The sequence below is a fragment of the Vigna umbellata genome, chromosome 2 (assembly GCF_029865625.1).
Source record: "Vigna umbellata cultivar VRB3 chromosome 2, Vumbellata_1.0, whole genome shotgun sequence".
In the NCBI taxonomy this organism is placed as follows: domain Eukaryota; kingdom Viridiplantae; phylum Streptophyta; class Magnoliopsida; order Fabales; family Fabaceae; genus Vigna; species Vigna umbellata.
In genome coordinates, this window is record NC_142166.1 from 41783286 (window position 1) to 41805135 (window position 21850).

Here is a 21850-nt window from a genome sequence, read left to right on the forward strand (position 1 = left end):
CAAATTGTATTTTTTAAAGTGGAGTCCTGCAACTGTTTTATTTTATATTCTAAAATTCAGAACTACACCAAAAAAGGAAAAGAAAAGAAAGTGGCATATTGCTATCTTTCCCATATTTTCTGCCACGTCTCTTTTAAGTTGATTCTTCTGCTTGGTTGGTTAGGCGATGAGTACGATGTACAAGACTTATCCGTTTAGTATATGGATCTAGAGTTTGCTCAGAGGCTCTGGCATTTGAATGCTCAGAAACTTTGAATCCGATTCAATTGGGTAGGGTTTGGCCCACACTGTGGATTGTTAAGTCTAAGTGCACTCACTTTATAGACCGTGGCTTGGTGATCCTTAAACAGCGAATGCGGGTGGCGGCGGCGGCGGCGGGAGCATACTCACTAACAGCTCACAGGTCACAGATACACCCCGAATGTAATTATGCTATTACGGCGGAAGTTAGATACTACAGAGTTATACATAACAGCCAAGCCGAAATTCAGGGACTGCAAAAGTGGTTCCAAGTGTCACAGCTGTCACTCAGATTTAAAATATAGAGCAGGATGAAAATTACTATATTCCAATATTAACAGGAAAAGGAGCAAAACCAACCCTAGTGAAACACTTATATATCTGATTATTAAAAACAGCAATCAAGAAATGATTTTTTTTTTCACAACTCCAATTTTCTTCCAGCATGAAAAGAATTCATCTTGCCCATGGACTACAAATTTTACACCCAGGTGTCCTTGTGGTATTTACAACCAAAGACATGCTCCGCAAACTGTTGCATCAATTTGGGTCAAATCAAACACCTCGAGCTTCTAATTATACTCTATTTCTTTACATTTAGAAAAAGGATACGACAACTTGTTAAGATATAAGCTATCCAGAATTTCCTGGTAATTCGGGGCTAAAAGAATCATTGAAACAACTTGTCCCGTCAGCATATCAGATTGCACAAATCATTCATCCTTGCCCGAGAAATGTTGGTAAAAGGATAGACCCTGAAGTTGCCATTCCCTATACAGGTCATTGTCAGCTGAGCATTGCTCACCATTGTCTGCAGTTAGATAGCACATAGCCAGCATTAGCATGAAGCCTTACTTTTCAGGAAATAACAGCTTCCTCTAACTTTATATTTAAAATAATATTGGGGGCACTGGTAAGTAATAAATATAGCTACTTCATCGCAAAAAGTTCGATTCAGCGCGTCTCTGTTAGTGAGTTGGCATTCCCTTTTGGTTTAATTCTATTTAACTTTTTGGCGGTACGTGATCACCTAGCAATAATGTTAACAAAACAACAATTGACTTCTCTATTCATAAGAATTTGGTAAATAATGGAAAAATAATATTGGAATTCCGTTGTAAGAATTCGTTCTGGTCTTGGTATACTGTTTGATTCGAAGTTGGAACAGACAATCCATCTAGGTGAAAAATATTTTGTTCGGAATTTTTAATTTGGGAAATGCCAGAAGTAAGTTGTATACGGTACCTCACAAGAGGCTTCTGTGTCTTTGCAGTGCCAGCTTGTAAAAGGGATACAGTCCACATATGGACACCATGTGCAATAACTGTTGATGTTGATTCCATGAAGAACTACCACAAGACAACCAGCCAATCTACGAATAGAAGAAGCTTCTCATCAAAGATTTGACGCATGCCATAAAGCAGACGTTATAGAAGACAGCTAGCCATGCAAATTAAAAAATAACGATAAATAATTACAAACAAGAGGAAAAAACAACATACAATAGGCCGAAGAGGATAAGAGAAACAATCCTGAGAACCGGTCTGTCCAGCTTTTTCTTCAACTTTAAGTTGATGTAACTTTTGACACCATACTCCACAAGACCACCTTTATTTGGAGCTACTGGTTGGAGCCGAGGGCTGAGTAGAAAAACAGATCCAAGAAGGAATCCTGATATAAAACCTCCAATGCTGGCAAAATTGTCTACATAAGGCAGAAAACCAAGGACGAAGTTGCACACAAAGACAAAGACTAATGTTGCTATTGCCGAAATCTGCATCCAACCAATAAAATTGATTAGTAGCAGAACAGTGAGAATAGATAACCAAGGGGAAAAAGACAGGCCTTATTGGTGTGAAATTTCCAGTTCCAAACAAGTTCGGAAAGCAATGTTCCCAGTAATCCATATAAAGGACCGGAAGCACCAACAGCAGGGGTGTTTCGGAGAAAAAGAGAAGCCACCAAGCCTCCCACAAAAGCTGACAATGCATAGATTATACCAATCCTTACTGCAAAGCAAAAGGAAACGTTCATAAATTAGAACGTCGTGAAAATCTCAAAATCGTTATTTTTAAAACAGTTTAATTTCTATAGTTGTTCTTAATATGGGTTTTACTCAGCACAGTTTAAACCTTTGGTTTTGAGTCTCTCTTGTTTCAAAACTATAAATTAAAAATTGATTCCTAGGGACTAAATTCAAAAGGTGACCATGATGATCAAGGATTAACTTTATACAATTTTAAAAGCAAAAGCACTTTAAACTACACTTTCAAAACATAAGAATCGCAACTAAAATTTCAAAAACCTGAGATGTAAAACTAAACTAATAAAATTATAAGAAATAGGAACTATAATGAAGTTCACTTTTTTACACAGTGAGTGTTAAGATTTCACAGAACTAACAAAAGAATATTTTACAAGAATTTTAAAACAATTATTAAAAAATAATTCATGTAGCGTACATATTATTGTGACTAATCAAAAGTGTATGAGTGATCAAACTCAAAGGCATAGTTTCACTATGTTCTTTGTTATTTCAGGAAATTATAAATATAGCACTGCAGTGTGTTGTGATCCCAGACACTTAGCAAATCTTGACACCGAAGAAAATTGTGGCAGCGAAACCATTTTTTCGAAACATTCACTAAAATAGATAGGTGAAATAGAAATGTGACGGGAGAGAAGAAAATAAAAATAGAATTACTGGGTCCAAATTCGCGCTCTAGGCGAACTCCCACGTAGACGATACTCGAGAGATTGAGTAGCAGGTGAAAGAGTCCACCATGCAAAAATGGAAATGTGAAAAGACGCCAAGTTTGGTGCTGCTCTGTCAAAAGGATCCATCGAAGAGCTCCCATTTCATCTAACCTGCACTCACAACACCACATTACTCATCCTTCAAACTACACATTATCGTACTAAGTACATTTCAACTCCAGGAGGTCAACATTTATTTCACAAACCAGATCCTCCAAATTGAATCAATCAATCTTCAAACATAAATCTACTACTACTACTAATAATAATAATTAATAGATTTGGTGATAGTGAAACCTTAACCGAAGAAACTAATTAAATTACCAATAAGCAAATATATGAGAATTTTTTGTTTAATTAACGTAAGGAATAGTGGAGACTAACTTGGACTGAGAAGGACCTAGGAGTGGGTTCTCAGGGAGAGGCTGAAAGGAGAACCTTCCGAGGGTTTGCAGAAGGCAATCTCCGTGGGAATTGGTCCAGCAATCGTTGACGAGCATGGTTGCAATGAAAACTCCGATATGGATTATCACGAACACTGAAACCACCCACGTGTCCCCTCGCCGCCGTCCTCCTTTTGATTTCATCAACGGCATCCTTGCGTCCGGCGCAGGAGACAGCTTCACGTCAATACGTTCCAAACTTTCCGCCATCGATAACAGTCTTCAAGATTCTATCTCAGAGAGAGGGGATAAAACAGTAGATTAGTTCGTTGAGTTTGGCGGGAACAAAACAATCTTTCTTCTGTTATGCGTTGTATTTAAATTGGTATAGAATTATTGTATAAAGCAATCCATACCCGGATCCGTGGCGCAATGGTAGCGCGTCTGACTCCAGATCAGAAGGTTGCGTGTTCGATTCACGTCGGGTTCAAACCCCGAATCCGAGTTTACCTTTTTTTTTATTTAAAAACATTATTAATACAACTATTAAAATAATAATTACAAAGAAAAACTTATAATTAGATGACAGATGTAAAAATTCATATATTATTTTCTCTTTTAAAATGATTTTTTTGTCAAATAAAATTAAAATATTATTACTCATCTATTTTATACTATTTTACATTATTTGTTTTCTCTGTTTTTTTCAATTTCAAGACTAATGTTAAGTGTTGTAAGTAAAAAAATTAATGTGTATGTTATTTATAAGAAAGATTTCAATTACTTCTTTAAGTTTTAAAAACATGTACACCTCTTTAAGTTTTAAATACTTGTTTTGTTTTTGTACTTTTAACAAATTATGGTTATGTTTCTCAATATTCTAAGTACTCACAGTCTATATTCTATTTAAAGCATTACATTGACTAAAACCTTAAATTAAAAATTAAAATTAAAAAATATAAATAAATTTCTTAAAATATAATACCACATATTACCAATAAAAACAAATTATTTACCTATTTGATATTTAAATGTTAAAAAAATTATATTGTCATTAAATAATCAATTGCTTTAGGAGAAAGTCTTAGTTTTGAGTAGAACTGTCAAAACGAGCTATCTGGTCCGATCCGATCCGGTCCATCCCGAGTTGGTCACTCAGTGAACTAATCAAATCTGGCTTATTTATTAGCGAGTCAGAAAAATATGAACCCGACCCGACCCTGGCTTACTGGCTCACTTAATTACAATTTTTTTAAATAAAAAAAAATTATAAACTTTCTATAATTCAAATCTAAACAAATTTCATCCTCAAATTTCACTCCCAAACGTGGGTGTTTAATTAATTTTGAAAATAAGGAACTTAAATAATTTTTTCAAACAAAAACAATAATAAATATTTTTTTATAAAATTAAAATTAATTTTTAATAAAATAAAATTAAGTAGGTGGGTTGGTGGGCCAACTCGGTCCACCATGGATTCAACTCGCATGTGTCGGGTTTAAATAAGCCGGGTTGAAATCTAACCCGTATAAAAAAATACAATTTTTTCAAACTCAACCCGACTTAAACCCTTAGTGGGCCGGATTGATCCGCGGGTTGTGATCCATTTTGACAGCTCTAATTTTGAGAGAATAATATTTCAATATAAAATAAATAAAAGGGTATAAAATACATAATTAAATGTATTATGATATGTACATATTCTTTAATACAGATACAACTAAAAATGGAATAAAATAATATAATATTACTATTACTTTACTAAAAATATAAGGGATAAATATCTTATTTTAAAATCACAAGGCAAATATCATATTTTAAAATTAGGACATGATGCGAAAGATGCCTGTAACTGCTAAACTTAATTTAGGAGTATTTACTTTCCTTTAATTATTAGGTATGGATGTTGATATAGAATACGCTTAAATTTTTTTTATGAAAATCTTATCAATTTTTAGGCTATGACATGAATAATTATATAATTTATAATACTGTTTCCAACAAAGATTGATGAAAGTGGAAAATAATCTAACATTTCAATGAATCACATAACATATATTAGTTTAAACATATATATTTTAATCTTAAAAGAATTTTAGGAGTAAGAGTGCCAAACAATTCATATCCACAAATATACATAAGTAAAATATATGATAAAAGAATATTGATGTAAAACTTATTTAACATCTTTAAGATTAGAATTCGTAGAAAATTCAAAATATTAGAGAAAAGATGGATTGAAAAGTGATTGAAATATCAAATTAGATAATATTTAAAAAACGTTGATATCTTAACATTCTAGTTGAGATGATTATGAAACATGAAAGTTTTAGTTCTGAATTTTAATTTAGACTAAAAAGATCATTCAATTTGAATGAGTAGATCAAGATTTATGACCATAAGATAAATTTGAACATAATTGAGGTTTCTAAATTCAAATATGAACATAATTGAGGTTTTTAAATTCAGATAAAGACGAGAAATGAATATGAAATGTGTAAGAAAAGAATGACTATTTTTAGTATAGCCAAGATGGAAAACTTCTTTTATACAATCAAAGGTTTTTAAATCACTCAAGCAAGTAAGGAGAATCACTTTCACTAAAATAAAAGAAATAAACTTTAATTTTTTTAATTAAACTCAACTTTTTTCGTTGATAAAAACGGTTCACACTAATACAAAAACGGCGTATAACGTTATATGTTAACGTTAAAAATGAGCGATGACATTTTGTAAACAAATAAAATTATTAAACGTTGTTTAGAATTGTAATTCGAAGTAAAATGATATAAAACGTCGAATGACTTTTAAATTGAACATGAAAAGATTAGTGAATTCAATAAAAATTTGAGCGAGAGATTAAAAATTAATTTTAGTTAATTAATTTTTTAAATTTCAATGATGAAAAAATAAAATTAATAATGAAAACCTATTAATCATTTAAGAATAATTTAAAATTTGTGTTCACATATTTCTATTTTTTTATTTAGATCCATAAAATTGAATTTATTTTGTAAGAGATTAAATTTTTAGAATTTATATTTTGCTACAATTACTTTAAATTTAATTTCTAAAAAGTTAAATTTATTTGGACTAATATTTCATATCATTTGAACTGTACTTAAGTTTTTTTTAATCTAATCTAAGTTTGTATTTTATTTTTTTAAATTAAAAAATATAAAAATTATATGTGGATATCCAGTTATATAAAAATATATACCAGAATATATTTTTAGATACTCAACCACATATGACTAATCGGGTCAAAATTTGAATAAAAATTTACTTTTATGATTTAAAAGAATAAGTATTTAAATAGTTTTAAAAAATAATAATATATAAATGATAAAATAAAAATAATGTTAAACAAAAATCAGAAAATTTAAAGTAAAAGTTATAAAATTAATTAATAAAATGTAAAAATAAAAGAATATAAAATTACAGAAAGAAAGAAAATGAGAAAAAAAAATCAGACCTCTTTTTGGCCCATTCTATTTTGATACTTGTACTTTTTCTTTTCTCATACTTTTAATTAGCCCAAGTAACTTGGAAAATAGTCGGGTAACTTTTGTTAATTTTACTTATTTTTTAACTGATTTATTTATTTGAAAAATTAAAAATAAGCATTGAATACAATGAAAATGAGGTAAAATCCCGTGTTTGCTTTTGATACCTATTCAAATATCCTCCCTACACATAACGTCAATTTTCTTATTTTCTGGCATTTTTTTCCTTTCACATGGTCAAATTTTCTTACTTTCCAAAATCCCATCCAATCCTCTCTTTGACCAATTTGAAAATTCTGCTACTTAGGAACCGAAGAAAGAACGAGAATTTCGCAACCAAGGTATTTAGTTATCCCTAATACGCTTTTCTTCGCATATTATCACTGCTTTCTTCTTCATCCTCTACTTTTGTCTCCTCATAACAATAGTAGCGTTTGTTCATTTGGGCCTGCTATTAGATGGCTTGCTCAAATAAAGAATAAGTATCTTTCCAAATATATGTGGATAAAAGATAAAGTTGAATAGTAATTATTGAATATTTTATTATTTATTTATGGATAATATACTTGACAACATATAAACATTTTTTTGGGTTGGGCTTTTTCTTCATTTTTCATAACATTTACTTCACTCTTCTTACTTTTTCTGACAGTATGGAACCCCTTTTTCAAAATGTTATGTAAATTTCAAAACTTTAATACTACACTAAATGTTGTGAAAATAGTTTCGTTAAAAAATCAACTTAAAAACCTTCACTATAAATATTTTGAATTAGCTCTAGTTTCCAGATATTTATTTTTAAATGTAAATGATCATGTTGTGAATCACAAATTCTCTTTCGTCCTATCACATAATCTCATTTAAGAGTGTCGTGAACCTAACTCCTAAACTCAAATTATAAACCCTACAAATTAACTCCATATTAAAATACTTATAAAAACATACTAATTTTGTATCATAGATTTTACTTAAAATGTTTTTTCCAACATTATTACACTTTTATCATTATTTTTAGTTGATTATCAAACATATCAACAACACCTTTTAATCTTTTACCCCAAAACACCAAATAAAATGACATTATTTATATTTTTTCAATTGGTCCATTCTAAATTATTATAAATTTTAAAATAAATATGTCATATCATTGATACTAGGTGAAAATTCAGTAGAAAATGTGATGTTTATGCATTGTCAACCTTATATTATATTATAGTATGTGTTATATATAGAAAGAGTTGTTGACTTTAAAGTGAGCTAACACAATAATTTAAGTGCAAGAGAAGAGAAGGGAGAAGCGGTGAAGGCAAAACGTAGACTGAGGGTCTAAGCTTAGAAAGCAGAGGATTTATTAGCCCACAAATCAATCCATAATTTCATCATCTTAATTCCAAATTCAACTAATTTTATTCACTTTTAATTACAAATCCTTTCTGTGTTTAATTCGCTTTTATTGTTCTCTGTTATTATTGTTGGGAATAAAATAAAGTCCCACCAAGCAAATGCCCCAACTATAAGATGCACCACCTTTTGTCAAAATTTCACATTCACTCGCTAATTCCTCTCTTCTCTGCTTTGTTAGTTATCTAAATTTCAAACCTTTCTCTTATTCATTATCAAAATTACGCACTATTAGGGTTTTCTGATGTGAATTTTTAGTTCATATGTTTCATTCCACTGTTTTCTTATTTAATTTTACTCAATTTAAGATTTTTGGATAACGGGGAATGTTTAATAAAAGAAATCCCTTCATGGGTTGGTTTGCGTGCAATTGATGAGGTCACGTGTTTCTTATAAGTGACTTGTGAACGTAGGAAATTTTGAGTTTTGATGGATGCAACAAAGGGATTGGAGGTTCCGGGTGAGACCCTTGAAGCAGAAGTGAAAGCCTTTTTTGATTCTGCTCCTCCTTTGCAGAACAGTGATGGAATAACTCGGCAGTTAGATCAGTTCATTAAACGCAATTCTTCTCCTTCAGGTGAGTTGTCTGTTACTACATTTGGTGTTGTGTTTCTCCTTCTGTGTGCTTCCTGTAAATGATGTGTGGTGGATTTTGGTTTCTCCAGGAAATGGGAAAGCCAGGAGAATTGTTTGTGTGACTTCTGGTGGCACCACTGCTCCGTTGGAACAACGTTGTGTTCGGTACGTTGATAATTTCAGTTCGGGTCACAGAGGGGCCACATCCACAGAGTACGTTGCGGTTTGCATTGTCTTGTTCTTGTATAAATATTTGTTTTAATTCTATTGAGACCAACAGGTTGGTGGTTGTGTTGTAGGTATTTTTTGAAGGCTGGATATGCTGTTATCTTTCTTAACCGGAAGTGAGTTTCTGGACCTGGGAAGTAGTATTTTCTTATGTTTTATCAATTGGTGACCAACAATAGATAATTTATGCAGGGGAAGTTTCCAGCCATTTTGTAGATCCCTTCCTGATGATCCTTTACTTGAATGCTTCAAGCCCACCGATGAGTCGAACATTCAAGGTATAAGTTTCTGTTCTTTTCTCTTCTCGCACCATAAGAAAAAGATAAAATTATTATGATTCATTGAAGGCTAGAAAAAAGTGTACCGATTTAATTACCTTACAAAACGTGCATCGTTTTTTCCCCTTCTATTTCTCAGATGAAGTCCACTCAAAGATTAGTTTCATTGGCTATCTTGTGGCATTGTCAATTAGCAGACCTACTTCAATTTTTTCCCCTTCGATTGCTATTTTATACAAACTCCTGGAGTTGTCCTGATTTTGCGCAAATTCTGTTCTATACTTCAGTTTGCGAGGCTTATTCGGAAGCAGTGAAGAGGGCTGTCGTGGATCATCACACTGTATGACGTGGAGATTGGATTTTGTGCTCTTCATTTATCTTATTTTCCGTGATTTCATGTCATTATTTCAATTTATGGTGCATCAGGTTCAAATTATTTGGATATAGTTATAGCCTCATTTGGGTTTTCATTCTATTGCAGGCAGTGACAGGTGGTCTCTTATTGAAACTGCATTTCAACACCATATTTGAGTATCTCCAGGTTAGTAGTACTGCTTCTAAATTGTAAATATTCATTTGATTTGATGCAACCAATTCTGACATCTCCTATATTGTATATGTTCTCATTCACTCATTCTGGGTTTTTAGTAGCAATTGATTGTGGAAGTGGATAGAATTAGTGTCTTCTGATTATCATGTGTTGGTCTGATTGCAAGATAGAGAGCCACATGTTTTATTATAAGTTTTACTAGGTGTTTAATCAGTACATTTGTCAGTGCTGTTTTGTCATTGTTAATTTTCTTGAGTTTGCAGATGTTACAAATTATTGCAGTGTCATTGAGGTGTATTGGCCCACGTGCAATGTTCTATCTTGCTGCTGCAGCGTCCGACTATTATGTTCCTTGGAAGGAAATGGTATAAATATGTTATGTTGGTTCATCATTCCGTGAAAGTTTTATTGCAGTATTGACTTTAACCTTGGTTTAAATGATTGTGTAGTTGGTTAAGAACAAGAAGTTATATCGCTGCTTTAATCAAATATAAAATTTGTACAGGAGATATTACATAGAGAATTTGCGTGTAGCTTCACGTGTAAACTTACGGGAATGTCACATATTTCCTAGCCTTGCTTCTGTCCCAGAAGTATAACTTTTAAGCATTGTTTGTAGTGATTTTTGACATACTACTGGGTTCTTTCACATGTACCAAAAGTGTGTGGAACTTTAAAATTTCTGTGCCTTTAGATAAATTACAGTCGAGGGATGTTAAAATGGGAAGATACACATGTGAAGAAAAATTGAAGTAGTTTTGTGTGGTTGATCATTAAAATAAAAGTTTCACTATAAGGCTAGGTTGGAGTTACAGCATTTCGGAAAAGATGTACTTTACTTGTTAATGTTTATATTGATGTATATTAATCCTGCAGGTAGAGCACAAAATTCAGTCAGGATCTCACCTCTTGGATGTGAAACTAGTTAATGTGCCAAAAATGTTGTCGGTGCTCAGGAATGATTGGGCTCCTCTTGCTTTCTGCATATCTTTCAAGGTATTGATGGTATTCGGAAAAAAATAATAATGATAAAACCATTTTTTTCTCTTTTGAAAAACAATTATGTTAATCATTGCTCTGAATGATCAAGAGGAATCAAGAAATTGAGAAGTTTCAAGTATAGAGTACATCATCTAATGGGAAACTTGAAAACTTTGCTTTTGACTTGTAACTTTCCATTTTTTAGTCCTTAGGCTGTGGTAAGCAAAACAGTAACAAAAAAAACCTACATTGACCTCTGCTGTTTTGACAAATATTAAATTGGAATTACTGGATAACAGTAACAAAGCTGTCTTATTGGAAGTTGACAGTTTTGCGCCAAAGCGTGGGTACGTATAAGTGAGTTTTGTGCAACTCTACATGTGATTGATACCTTGCATTTCAAAGACTGTCCTTTCCAAAGTTATAGAAAAGTACACTAACATAATTAGTACTAACTTTCTACAGGAACTTCATTGTCTGTGTTTTTCTCTAAGAATTTGTAGAAATAAAAATAGTTGGCATTTCTTTTGAGAGTATCAAAATATCTCTTGATAGTAGAGTGATCAGGTATTCAAGTTAGTGATGTTATTTTTCTGTTTTTTGCCAACAGACGTCCAAACATAGAATGAAATGACATAATGAGAAATAACATTTGTGTTGGCTAATATTTACCTTCTTCGTTGTCTGACAGTTAGAGACAGATTCAAACATTCTTCTAAAGAAGGCTAGTGCAGCTCTTGAAAAGTACAAGATGGATGCAGTAGTTGCAAATGAACTCTCATCTCGCAAGGAGCAAGTGGTGGTTGTCACTAGTGCTGAGAATGTTGTCGTTAAGCGTGATAAGAGTCGATCAGATAATGACGTAGAGAATCCCCTGATTAAACTTCTTTCAGAGAAACATGCCACTTACATTGAGCATCCCGGCAGATGAATCTAGGAAATGACTTTGGCTACTCGTGGTTGCAGTTTGGGCACTAAAATTCGTTGCATCATCAACATGAATAAAAGGGAGAAGAATTAGACAGTATGGATACAGCACAGGGCTAGAGAAGAAAGGAACTGTAACAGAAAACGACAGTTCTAACCTTAGTTTTGTCATTTTGCAATTATTTATAAATTTTGTATTTTACTTCTTGTGATTCTTCTTATCGTTAATTGGGCTACTCTTTTTCTCATATTAATTAATAATATTCAACTAAAAATATGTGTGTAGTGATACTTTGGCACAGCTTTTGGTTTTACCATTAGTTTAATAGTTTAAGATGAACAGATACCATTAAGAAACAGCAAAGGGATTATGTATGGTGAAATAGTAACCATGGTATGACAAACGTGGAACTTACCATGACGTATTGATGAGTCTCGGTTTGATTGAGTTTTTCTTAGCTAAATGCATCTCTTTGGATTATATTTTGTTCTTAAACTCTTAATTTTAGAATAAATTTAGTTTTGATTGCTTAAATACTAGTTCATCTTAAGATCTGTTAACTAAGTGTTTTTAGACATATTTTTAGTTCAGTTATTGTAGTAAATTTCTAGTCTTGTAAATAAATAAAATTTAGATTTGATTTCTATTTTTAGTGTATATTTTAGTTTTCGATTAAGTGTATTTGTTTAGTTTTAGTAAGTAGGTTAATTCAACTTCATTCTTTATTTTTGGAAGTAGAATTTTGTTGTTTAGTTTTGATTTTTTAGGTGCTGTGGAAATTAACAATTCTGATGTAGTGAACTTGAGAAAATCTGGTCTCGGAGGATAGTTGAAGAGCTGAGCTGAGTTATTCATTATTGGCATGACCTGCTGGATTAAGTTAGAGCTGAAGAGATGGAATTGAAATTGTCACTGGCAACCTATACCTACCTGTGAATAAAGAAGAAGCTGAAATGACGAATGAGTCTTGAACAAGCTGAACTTGAAGAAGGGAAACCTGCTGGACCAGAAGGAGCAACCTATTACTATAGGTTGAGACTCCAATGGTCAGATTCTGCATTCATAGATTATCTGCACCGGCCAGTGGAGGAGAAAAGAAGCTGAATTAGATTACTTGCTACTTAAGTCATTTGCATAGATAGACTAGGCTAGTCTAGGTAGTTTGTTCATAATTTTTACTTGCTATTGGCAGTTCATATGACTAGTTGTAGGCTGTTTTCCAGTTTTCGAGGTTTGGATTCTTAGAAGCATATAAAAGGTTTGCATCTGAAACTTGCAAAATAAGATGAATCAGATTTTTACTTTTCTCAGTTTTAGAATAGCTTTTCTCTGAAGTTCTAGGTGATCTCAGACTCCAAATTGAGCTAGGCTTCCAAGATTTTGAGTGCATTGTAATTCTACATCAACATTCATTCAATTCAAGTCAGTTTTACTTTCAATTCTGTTCTACTACTTTGTCCTCTGAATTGCTTTATCATTTCTGTTATTCTCTTCTTCCATTCAATTGCAATTTCAATTCAATGTCGCAAACTTGTTTTCTTACTTTTAAGTCAGAATCTCAATTTTCTACTCTTGGACATTTGATTTTCATTCTTGCACCTTACTAGACTCAGTCATGGACTCATGCTGAGATACTAGTGAATCCAAAGTGATCTTTATATTTTAAGGAATTCAGAAATGAACCTTAGCAAGCAAGATTGAGAGTTAAATGAACTTGAATAAGATTTTTCACTTTCTGGTTTAGAACAAACACTTTGCCAGCTACGCTGATACTCAACCTGTTACATGATTTTTTATTCCTTAATCTGTTTTTCATCAAATTTACATTCCTTTACTTGCTTTCCTGTTAATAAAAAGGTTACAGTCATTATAACTCAGATTTAATTCTGATTTTCAGATTTTATAGTTTTGACAGTTAAAATTTTGGTAGTCTAGGTTACATGCTTGGTTAGAATTTGAATTTCAATTATGCAGTTTATTTTGATGAATTCTCCATCCAGTAGTTAAATAGGATGAATATGTTTGCATGTGCATTTTACCATTAAAGAGAGTTTTGTATGGTGATGCACATTTGCTGTTATAAGTTGAACGCTGATACATTGGTTTTCAACTGCGATTTTGTGAATTTTACATTCTTAGACAATTATGGATGCATATCATAAGTAGTTTTAGGTATATGAATATGTTCCAAGCATGTCAATGGCATAAAACACATTTTTCTTTCACTTAGGCATTTTGTCAAACACCTTGTGAAAATTAGATTTTCTCTTAGGCATTTCATCAAACAAATTTCGTTTTCATAGTTCTGCTCTATTTTACTTAGTTTTAATTGTTATAATATTTTTCTTTACATATTAAATTGCATTTTAAGTGTTCAACATAATTTCCATGCATTACAATCTGTTTTAGAGATCATTGCATCTTGTTTATATAGAAAATCACGCTCACTATTTTAGGAATAGTTTCTGCATTATGTTTAGTTTCATGCATTGCATTTAGATCATTCTTAGGTTGATTTAGTTTAATTAGCACGTTCTATTTTTCATTCCCTCAGGCATTATGACAAATTACATATGTCACACTTTCACATTGCTATTTCTTAGGATTGGCACCCAAGGTCTAACTTACACTAAATTAGGGAGATTTTTTGTTTTTGTTTGAATTTGATGCTATTATATAGGTCTAACACGTATAAACCTTAGTTATGAAGAGAAAAACACAAAAGTGAATTAACAAGAAAACACAAAAACTCATGCCATTCTTTTTGTCGGTTGGTCATTTGAATGTGCACTCGCAGAATCCACAATCCGAGCTGACACTTGCGTATGCAAGTTTTCCGTTTGTAAGTAAATGGGGGATTTTTTATTCTTAAATAGAACAGAATTAATTTTTTAATGAAGTTTCTCCATAGAATTTATTTAAATAAATTAAACAGTTCGAAGAAATGCCAATCACTCACTTTTCTGTAAATATAAATTAACTATTCTCTGCAGACCAAAAAATAAAAGAAAATTCCAAAGATGTCTTATTAATCCTTAACCGTTTCATTTTATTCCCCCATGATCAACAAACAAAAGGAATTAACTTTTCAACTTGCATAATAGTATTCAACAAGGAAGTTAAAGTGGACAGAAATCTAAAGTGGACGTTACTAGTTATCTTAGGCTTCTCCAAATTTCGGATCATCATAATAGTGATATAATACAACTGAAAAACCAGCTTCTCATTTAAGATTGAAAATAATAAATAATATATGTACATATATCTTTTGTGAACAATAATTACAAAATAATTGGATTTTCTGAGGGAGACTTCAAGGTATCGAATCAAATATTGGGTATTGGTTTGTGGAAACAAAGTCCCTATGTTGACTAGAGTGCCTCATCACTATCTGAATCATCAAGTTCAAGACCTTCTGCTGCCAAGAGACGGCTGATAGTCTTCTTCTTTTCTTCCTCGGCCTTTCTTCGCATCAAATCTCTCTTCTTTAGTACAAGTGTGTGCCTTTTAAGGGTATTTGAGTAATAATCGGCCGATGCCTTCTTTTCTCTTGCCAGAATCCTCCTAGCTTCATCAGGATCAGTCTGAGATTATGTAAAATAATTCCAATCAGATGCATAGAAAAAATTGGAACATTGCTCAGAGAACAGATTACATGTGATACTGATTCTTTCCAATACCCATTCTCGAGAGAAAAACAAATGTGCCATGTTATATACGAAGCTAGGATCATTAATAGTTTTAAGTTCACTCAAACATGGAAGTGACGGACTTATTCACGTAAGAAACCAGGTTGTAATGTTGATTATGGTTGTTGGAAGAAAATTTGACAAAACTATGACCTAGTCTTCTTGACAACCATTCAAGCCTACATTACATTAAGATGGCAACATTTTCAAGCATACCACAATACCTTTGAACGAGAAAGTTGACGCACACGAAGATTTAACTCGCGCTGTTGCTGTTCAGCCCAAGCAGCAATTGCCATATCACCCCGCTGATCAAAAGCTTTACGCTTTTTTATAAGCCACTCCATCCATGCCTGAGATGCCTGAAGAAAACAAAGAAGCACAGTGGTCAAGAATAAGAAAAGTAAACATATTCTAATTACAGCAGAAGTGTACATCCATTATTATCCATTTTAAAAGTTAGTAAAAACAACGCTTGGAGAATCAGAGGCTATTCTGCTTTAGATGTTAAGCTGACGAGAAATTGGAAAGCAGAACATGAAAAATATATTCTCTGTACACAGATGAAACAGTAGTTAATTGATGAAGTTCTGCAGTTTGATATGCTAATACAATGGATAGAAAATCTTAGTATTTCTTTCCTTCCTAAAGGATTAAAAAATGAAGCGGTTACGACTGTTCACTAACATCCATTAACATCTAAAGATTATGGTAGTCAAACAGTTCATATGGTAGATACATCTTAATTAACGTTATGTTTTCTGTTCATACAATACATATTAGTTTTATTGACCACCTTAAAAATAGAAGAAATTGAAGTAATACTTCAACACTATTGCTCAAAGAATTTGTTCACGCTTGATACTAGGAACAAGAGCATATTATTATCCACTTAAAATACCATATAACAAGATCCATACCCGTTCAGAAGTACAAACAAGTGTAAATTAAAATTCTAAGAGTCAACAACTGATAATCAAACAGTTCAAAAACTATTACCTTCATAGGGTTGACCCGGTTATCGATATCATACTGTCTTCGGCTCTCTCCATCTATAAGCAATTCATAAGCAGCTTGAATCTTGATGAATCTAGCTTCTGCTGTTTCACCTTCTTCAAGGTTACCTCTGCCATCATAGACTTGAAGAGTAAAGTAAACAGAGTTAGTACGTATTGAGTGAGAGATTATACTCCGCTTTTATAAACAGTACCAGCACAGAACTGCTGTTTCACAACTAAGTTGTGTGGCACACAGTTGAAGAAACAGCACTAGCCATAACTGCTTCGTAGGAACATTCTTGTAAAGAAAAATAAAATATATCCCACGTTCCAGAAGACTAGCATTTAAAACAAGATGTAAAATCTCAAAATCATAACTGATAAGTAGTTGCCTGGCTTCATCTTGAATAAACATAATATGCTGCTAGATATAGCATCAGTCCACCACAACCAGCAATGTTAAATATCAAATTGAAAGATACATTTCAAATGACACTTCAAGAAAGCAAGTAGCTAAGATGGAGGTACACACCATCTGGATGATAAAATTTGGCCAAGCGTCTGTAAGCAATTTTTATCCGCTCCTCATCAGCATCTCCTTCCAATTCTGTTGTTCACCAGACAATTGGAGAAGGAACTGTCAAACAAGTATGCAGAGGAATTTTCCATCTCTATTCTCTTCCTACAGAAAAAAGAAATTCGTTTCCACTCCTAAAGCTTAGATTCTCCCTAAACACTTGTAGCAGAAAAAAGCATGTTCAGTTAATGAAAGTTTAAATCATTTGATATTTTATTTTCTTCTGCAATAAGTTCTTAATAAAAAGTTTATTTGATTAATGCTTAAGCAATTTTCGATTTCAGCGTTACCCATTATTTCTTCTCTTTCTAAGATTCTTTTTTTACCTCAAAGCCGGTTTTCTTTTCCCCATTTTCTCAGTAACTGCGAATTGTCAACAAACTTGAAATTAAAAATTACCAAGAGTTTCATATGGGGATTTTTGTTCAGCCCAATTCGATGCCTTGGCCACGGTTCTCCTCTGATTCACGCGAAACCATGGATTCGAACCCCAAGAAGCGATCGTAGAGTACAGAAACGGCGACGGCAAACGGGGCTTGCAATTAGGGTTTGGAAACGAAATAGATCGAAACTGGTGTCTGCAACTAATAAAAGAGAACACCGTCTGAGGTCTACACAGGGTTCTCAGATTGCTCATAGTTTCTCCAGATTTTTGAAACTCTTCACTCGGTGCCAATTCGAGTTATAAGAACAAAACCCTTTCTTCTAGGTAGTGGAAGACGTGAATGAAGAGAAGAGGTTCTGGGCCCCTCAACGATGACTCACACCCATGAATCTAACAGAATCCTTAAAGTTTTGTCAGATTTTTTGCTGCAATTCTTCTTAGAGATGAAATATGATTTTCTTTTTTTCTGTTTCTGGTGAACGACAGCCGCGAATATTTTCCCCGGGAAACTTATGGACTAGAGTTACTGATTGTGAATTTTTATCAATTAAGTTTTTTATTTTTTATATATATTGTGATAGTAAAATAAACAAACATTAATAAAAAAAATCATAAATAAACTGGACTTTAAATGATTATATGAAAATTAGTAAATTTATTACACAATAACTTGTAGTTAAATTACATGTGTAAAAACTGAATACATGTATACTCTACCTTTTCCTTTCAATTTATATTGTGATCAATATATTTTTAAATTTTAAAATGCCTGTATAGTATAGCCACAAAATTGGAATTATTTTTTTCTTTACTTTTCACGTATAATAAACAAAAATAGATAAGTTCAAAGTAAAGTAATAAAGTTTCTTCTGAGATAGCAGAAAGATTCTCATAGTGATATAGCACTTCAGATGATACACTGTTTATGTACAATCATACTCTCTACAGCTACAGCAGCAAATCACATAATTTGCTTCCTGGTAGTACACTAACTTTTGATAATCATACATTCATATCCAAAACTCAGAAACAGTTCTGCAGAGCACATAACAGATCGTCCAGTTGAAGTTATGCAGTACGAGGTACATGTTTCTTCCTTTAAGGAAACTAGGGAAGTTCACATGGACGAGAATTCCAAAGAGAGCAAAGAGTGCGAACACGGTGAAAGTATTCCCCAAGAGCCAGCAAGCCACGAGCAGCTTGATGAGTTGAGAGTATGCGTGACATGTGAAGCAGAGTTTGTTGTCTAAGGTGATCTGCCTGTGGAGAACAAAATGCATTTGATTTCTTCATGACAGTGTTACAAATGACCAAATATTTCATTCATAGGTCAGAATTAGTAAATTTTAAGTTGTAAGAATTTCCAATGTACTATTCCTTGCATGTTTTTTTGGGTTCTTCTTTTATAAAATTAGAGTTTTACCTAAATTCTCGACAGAGAACTTCATATAAATTTTATATGTAATTAGTAGGTTTCTCAAATGGGGAATATCAGTCTGTACCATCTCAAAAAGAATTACAAAAAAATGGGCATGCAGTTACCTGGCTTACAAAACCTTCTAGTGCCTCAAATTTGTCTATAGCAAGAGCCATCTGAAGTCCGAAGTTTCCTACACCCAATGGATCAACTGCCATGTCAAGGACCAAACTCTGCTGAAGTTTTTCCAATCCCTGTGAAAGAGCATCTTCAGCTTGCTGAGATGATTGGCGGAGATTTTTAATACCAACAATTTGTTGATCAGTCAAAGGCTCAAGTTGTGGTACGATAATCTGCAAAAAAAGGCTAAGTGATTGGTTTTATTGAGTTCTAATACATCTAAACTTCACCATGAACATGTAAAGCAACACCCCTTATACAAAAACATTATCAGATTAAATATTTTTGTTCTGAACGTAGCCAATACATACTGACTAAACTCTTGTTATGAAATTTTTTCACTGAAACTCAAATAGACAGTGTAGCTTGAGAAAATGAAAATTGGTAGAGAACTCTCATTCATTGACAATCTGTGTAGAAAAAGCGAAAGTGAAAGCAGTTATCAAAATGAGATTTAATGTGGGAATGTACGTTTAGAAGCTGTGAAGGACGGGACCCTCCAATCCAAAGGAAGATGCGCTCCACTGATGCTTTCCACACACCAGAGAGTAAATACAGAACATCAGCCTTTGCAGCATCTGCTTTCATTCTGAAGAGATTTGAGTAATGGTTTAAGACACTCTGAACCACTGCATTCAGCTGAACATCAGGTGCTTGAGTTTGAAATGCATGTCTAAGCTCTTCATTCCGCCTATGTTGCTCTTCAACCCATTGTCCATATTCAATTTCAAATGCAACAATAACTGTTTCATATAACAGAAGGACTCCTAAACAGAATGTACACAATGCTGCATACATAAAGGGAAAATTTTCTGCAGAAAGAGTCACAAACCTGGGTTTATTGTTTCTGATGTTGATCCTATATAGCTGGCATCTAATGCAGTGCCCATGTACAGACCCTGCAAGTAGATGTTTTGTATAAACTTCACATGATAAAAGAAGGATGGAATACAAAATCAGAAATTCACAATATAATAAGAAAGGAGGATTAAAGGTGTTGGTGATTGTAGAGTTTCGGTTCACCTGCTTTCTTGCTTTCCCAATTTCCAGCTCCAATTGCACGAGCTTCATGCGGCTTGATTCTAACTGTTTAACATACGCCTATGGATAACAAAAAGGAACAATCAGAAGACAGATGCTGGCTACCTTCTTGTAACTTCATTCATCCTACCTTTTTCCTCAACCGACTTTTCCGAGCAGCCTCTCTATTCTGAGCTAGACGTCTTCTCATCTAAACATTCATATTACGCGGTTATCAGACACAGACAAGTAGCAAAGACATTCATGTTTCAGAGAATTCTTCAGTCACTGACAAAACTTCCTAGTACTATCAAAAATTTACAACGAAACAAGAGACAAGAAAACATTTCAATGGCTATGCCTTGAAGAAATTTCATCACCTTATTAGCATCTTTGTCTGTGGTCTCTTGATCGGCTCCAGAAGGCTCTCTTGATTCTTGAGGAATATATTCAGACTGCAGAATTCAAATTGAAAAAGCTCTTAGACTTACAGTCTAGTTTTCTCATAAAATGAAGTTAACCCACCAAAAAAAAAACCCACCTGGGTCTCGACATTAGTGTCAACCATTAATATTGGGGAAGCAATTGAATTCAGGCCACCATCAACTTTAAAGGCGTCACCCCACATGCCAACTTGCTGAAATGGCTCGTATATGTCCATTTTCATTTATCTCTTGCAGTCAAATGATAAAAGAAAAGTTCTCTGCAAAAACATTAGTTCGATGCCACTTATCATCAAACAAACAAGAGACATGCAGCTATTTCTACAATCCTAATTCTGATTCCAATCTCAAAAACTTCAAATACTCTCTTCCTCTGTCCCAAAAATGATGAAAAAATGTAACAGCATCAGCAGTCTGCAGAAACAAAAACAGCATCTATGTTGCCATCTGCAGAACAGACAGCAAGGCTTCCCTTGGCAGAAATGGTGCTAAACTTTGCTAGTAAAATAAAGCTCTCAACCTCTAACCAGATTCACACTAGAGTTTTTGTGTCAGCAGGTCAAAATAGAAAAAAGATCAGCAGAAAACCCCCCATCAAAAGGTAATTAAAATAAAGTTAACTAGTTTAACTCAAACAATCAAACCCGTCGTATTCATTCTGTCATAGCAAATTCAACGTCATGCATGACATGAATTTTTTCTAGAACTAAACAGCAATCAGCCAAAGTGGTACTAGTGTTTGACCCACTTGAGTCCAAGCTGTTGCTCAAAACGACAAGGAATAGAAATTGGAACCAAACGAAACACTAATACTACTGTTGCAGATGGAAGAACATACACCAACCTATACAGATAGCCAGCTAGCTTGATAGAATATGCAACCTTGGAATTTGGTTAGTCGAAGAAAGTCTCCCAGTTGATGCTCAGAATTGAATATATATAGATATATGGATATGTAGATGTGAAAACTGAGTAGCTGATTGCTTGATTAATAGTATCCTTATTATTCTTCCTCCGCATGCAAACAAATTATAAAAGCAATGCTGGGCCAAAGATAACAAAATGAAATTTAAAAGGTACAGTAAATAAAACTAATCACAACTTTTACTTTTTCTTCTTTGATTAGAAAACTCTCTGAACCGTCAACTTGCTAACTTCCCTACGTTCTCACTCCAACAAAAATGAGTGAGTGTGACAGTGTTAAAAAATCAATAATGCATTGTTTCAGTTCTCTTCTCACAGACATTTTTTTTTTGTCACATCACTCGTTTTTATCTCATTTTTTTTTCTTTCTTTATGATAAAAATTATGGT

General features: G+C 33.1%; 4 protein-coding genes and 1 non-coding gene across 5 annotated transcripts; 2 read left to right on the forward strand and 3 right to left on the reverse strand.

Moving 5' to 3' along the window:
- Window positions 1-695: 695 nt before the first annotated feature.
- On the reverse strand, window positions 696-3693 carry KOM (Rhomboid-related intramembrane serine protease family protein). The gene is made up of 6 exons (XM_047323284.2): window positions 3382-3693; window positions 2945-3108; window positions 2086-2249; window positions 1743-2014; window positions 1486-1612; window positions 696-1051 (listed from the first exon to the last, which is right to left on the reverse strand). The coding sequence occupies exons 1-6, from the start codon at window positions 3648-3650 to the stop codon at window positions 932-934; spliced, it is 1116 nt and encodes a 371-aa protein (XP_047179240.1). The 5' UTR covers window positions 3651-3693; the 3' UTR covers window positions 696-931.
- Window positions 3694-3798: 105 nt separating this feature from the next.
- On the forward strand, window positions 3799-3870 carry TRNAW-CCA (transfer RNA tryptophan (anticodon CCA)). The gene has a single exon. It is a non-coding gene; the product is annotated as a tRNA-Trp (tRNA).
- A 4283-nt stretch (window positions 3871-8153) lies between these two features.
- Window positions 8154-13267, forward strand: LOC124846063 (phosphopantothenate--cysteine ligase 2-like). The gene is made up of 10 exons (XM_047323277.2): window positions 8154-8463; window positions 8701-8864; window positions 8953-9076; window positions 9163-9207; window positions 9284-9369; window positions 9657-9709; window positions 9851-9910; window positions 10183-10284; window positions 10796-10915; window positions 11592-13267. The coding sequence occupies exons 2-10, from the start codon at window positions 8717-8719 to the stop codon at window positions 11829-11831; spliced, it is 978 nt and encodes a 325-aa protein (XP_047179233.2). The 5' UTR covers window positions 8154-8463; window positions 8701-8716; the 3' UTR covers window positions 11832-13267.
- Window positions 13268-15027: 1760 nt separating this feature from the next.
- On the reverse strand, window positions 15028-17963 carry LOC124846068 (Chaperone DnaJ-domain superfamily protein). The gene is made up of 5 exons (XM_047323285.2): window positions 17492-17963; window positions 17048-17122; window positions 16517-16656; window positions 15742-15879; window positions 15028-15412 (listed from the first exon to the last, which is right to left on the reverse strand). Exons 1-5 carry the CDS (start codon window positions 17727-17729, stop codon window positions 15200-15202), a joined length of 804 nt encoding a protein of 267 aa, XP_047179241.2. The 5' UTR covers window positions 17730-17963; the 3' UTR covers window positions 15028-15199.
- A 357-nt stretch (window positions 17964-18320) lies between these two features.
- On the reverse strand, window positions 18321-21539 carry LOC124846069 (transcription factor TGA3-like). The gene is made up of 9 exons (XM_047323287.2): window positions 21382-21539; window positions 20636-20797; window positions 20475-20549; window positions 20246-20305; window positions 20098-20175; window positions 19907-19973; window positions 19546-19817; window positions 19020-19247; window positions 18321-18737 (listed from the first exon to the last, which is right to left on the reverse strand). The coding sequence occupies exons 2-9, from the start codon at window positions 20759-20761 to the stop codon at window positions 18585-18587; spliced, it is 1059 nt and encodes a 352-aa protein (XP_047179243.1). The 5' UTR covers window positions 20762-20797; window positions 21382-21539; the 3' UTR covers window positions 18321-18584.
- Between the last annotated feature and the right edge of the window lie 311 nt (window positions 21540-21850).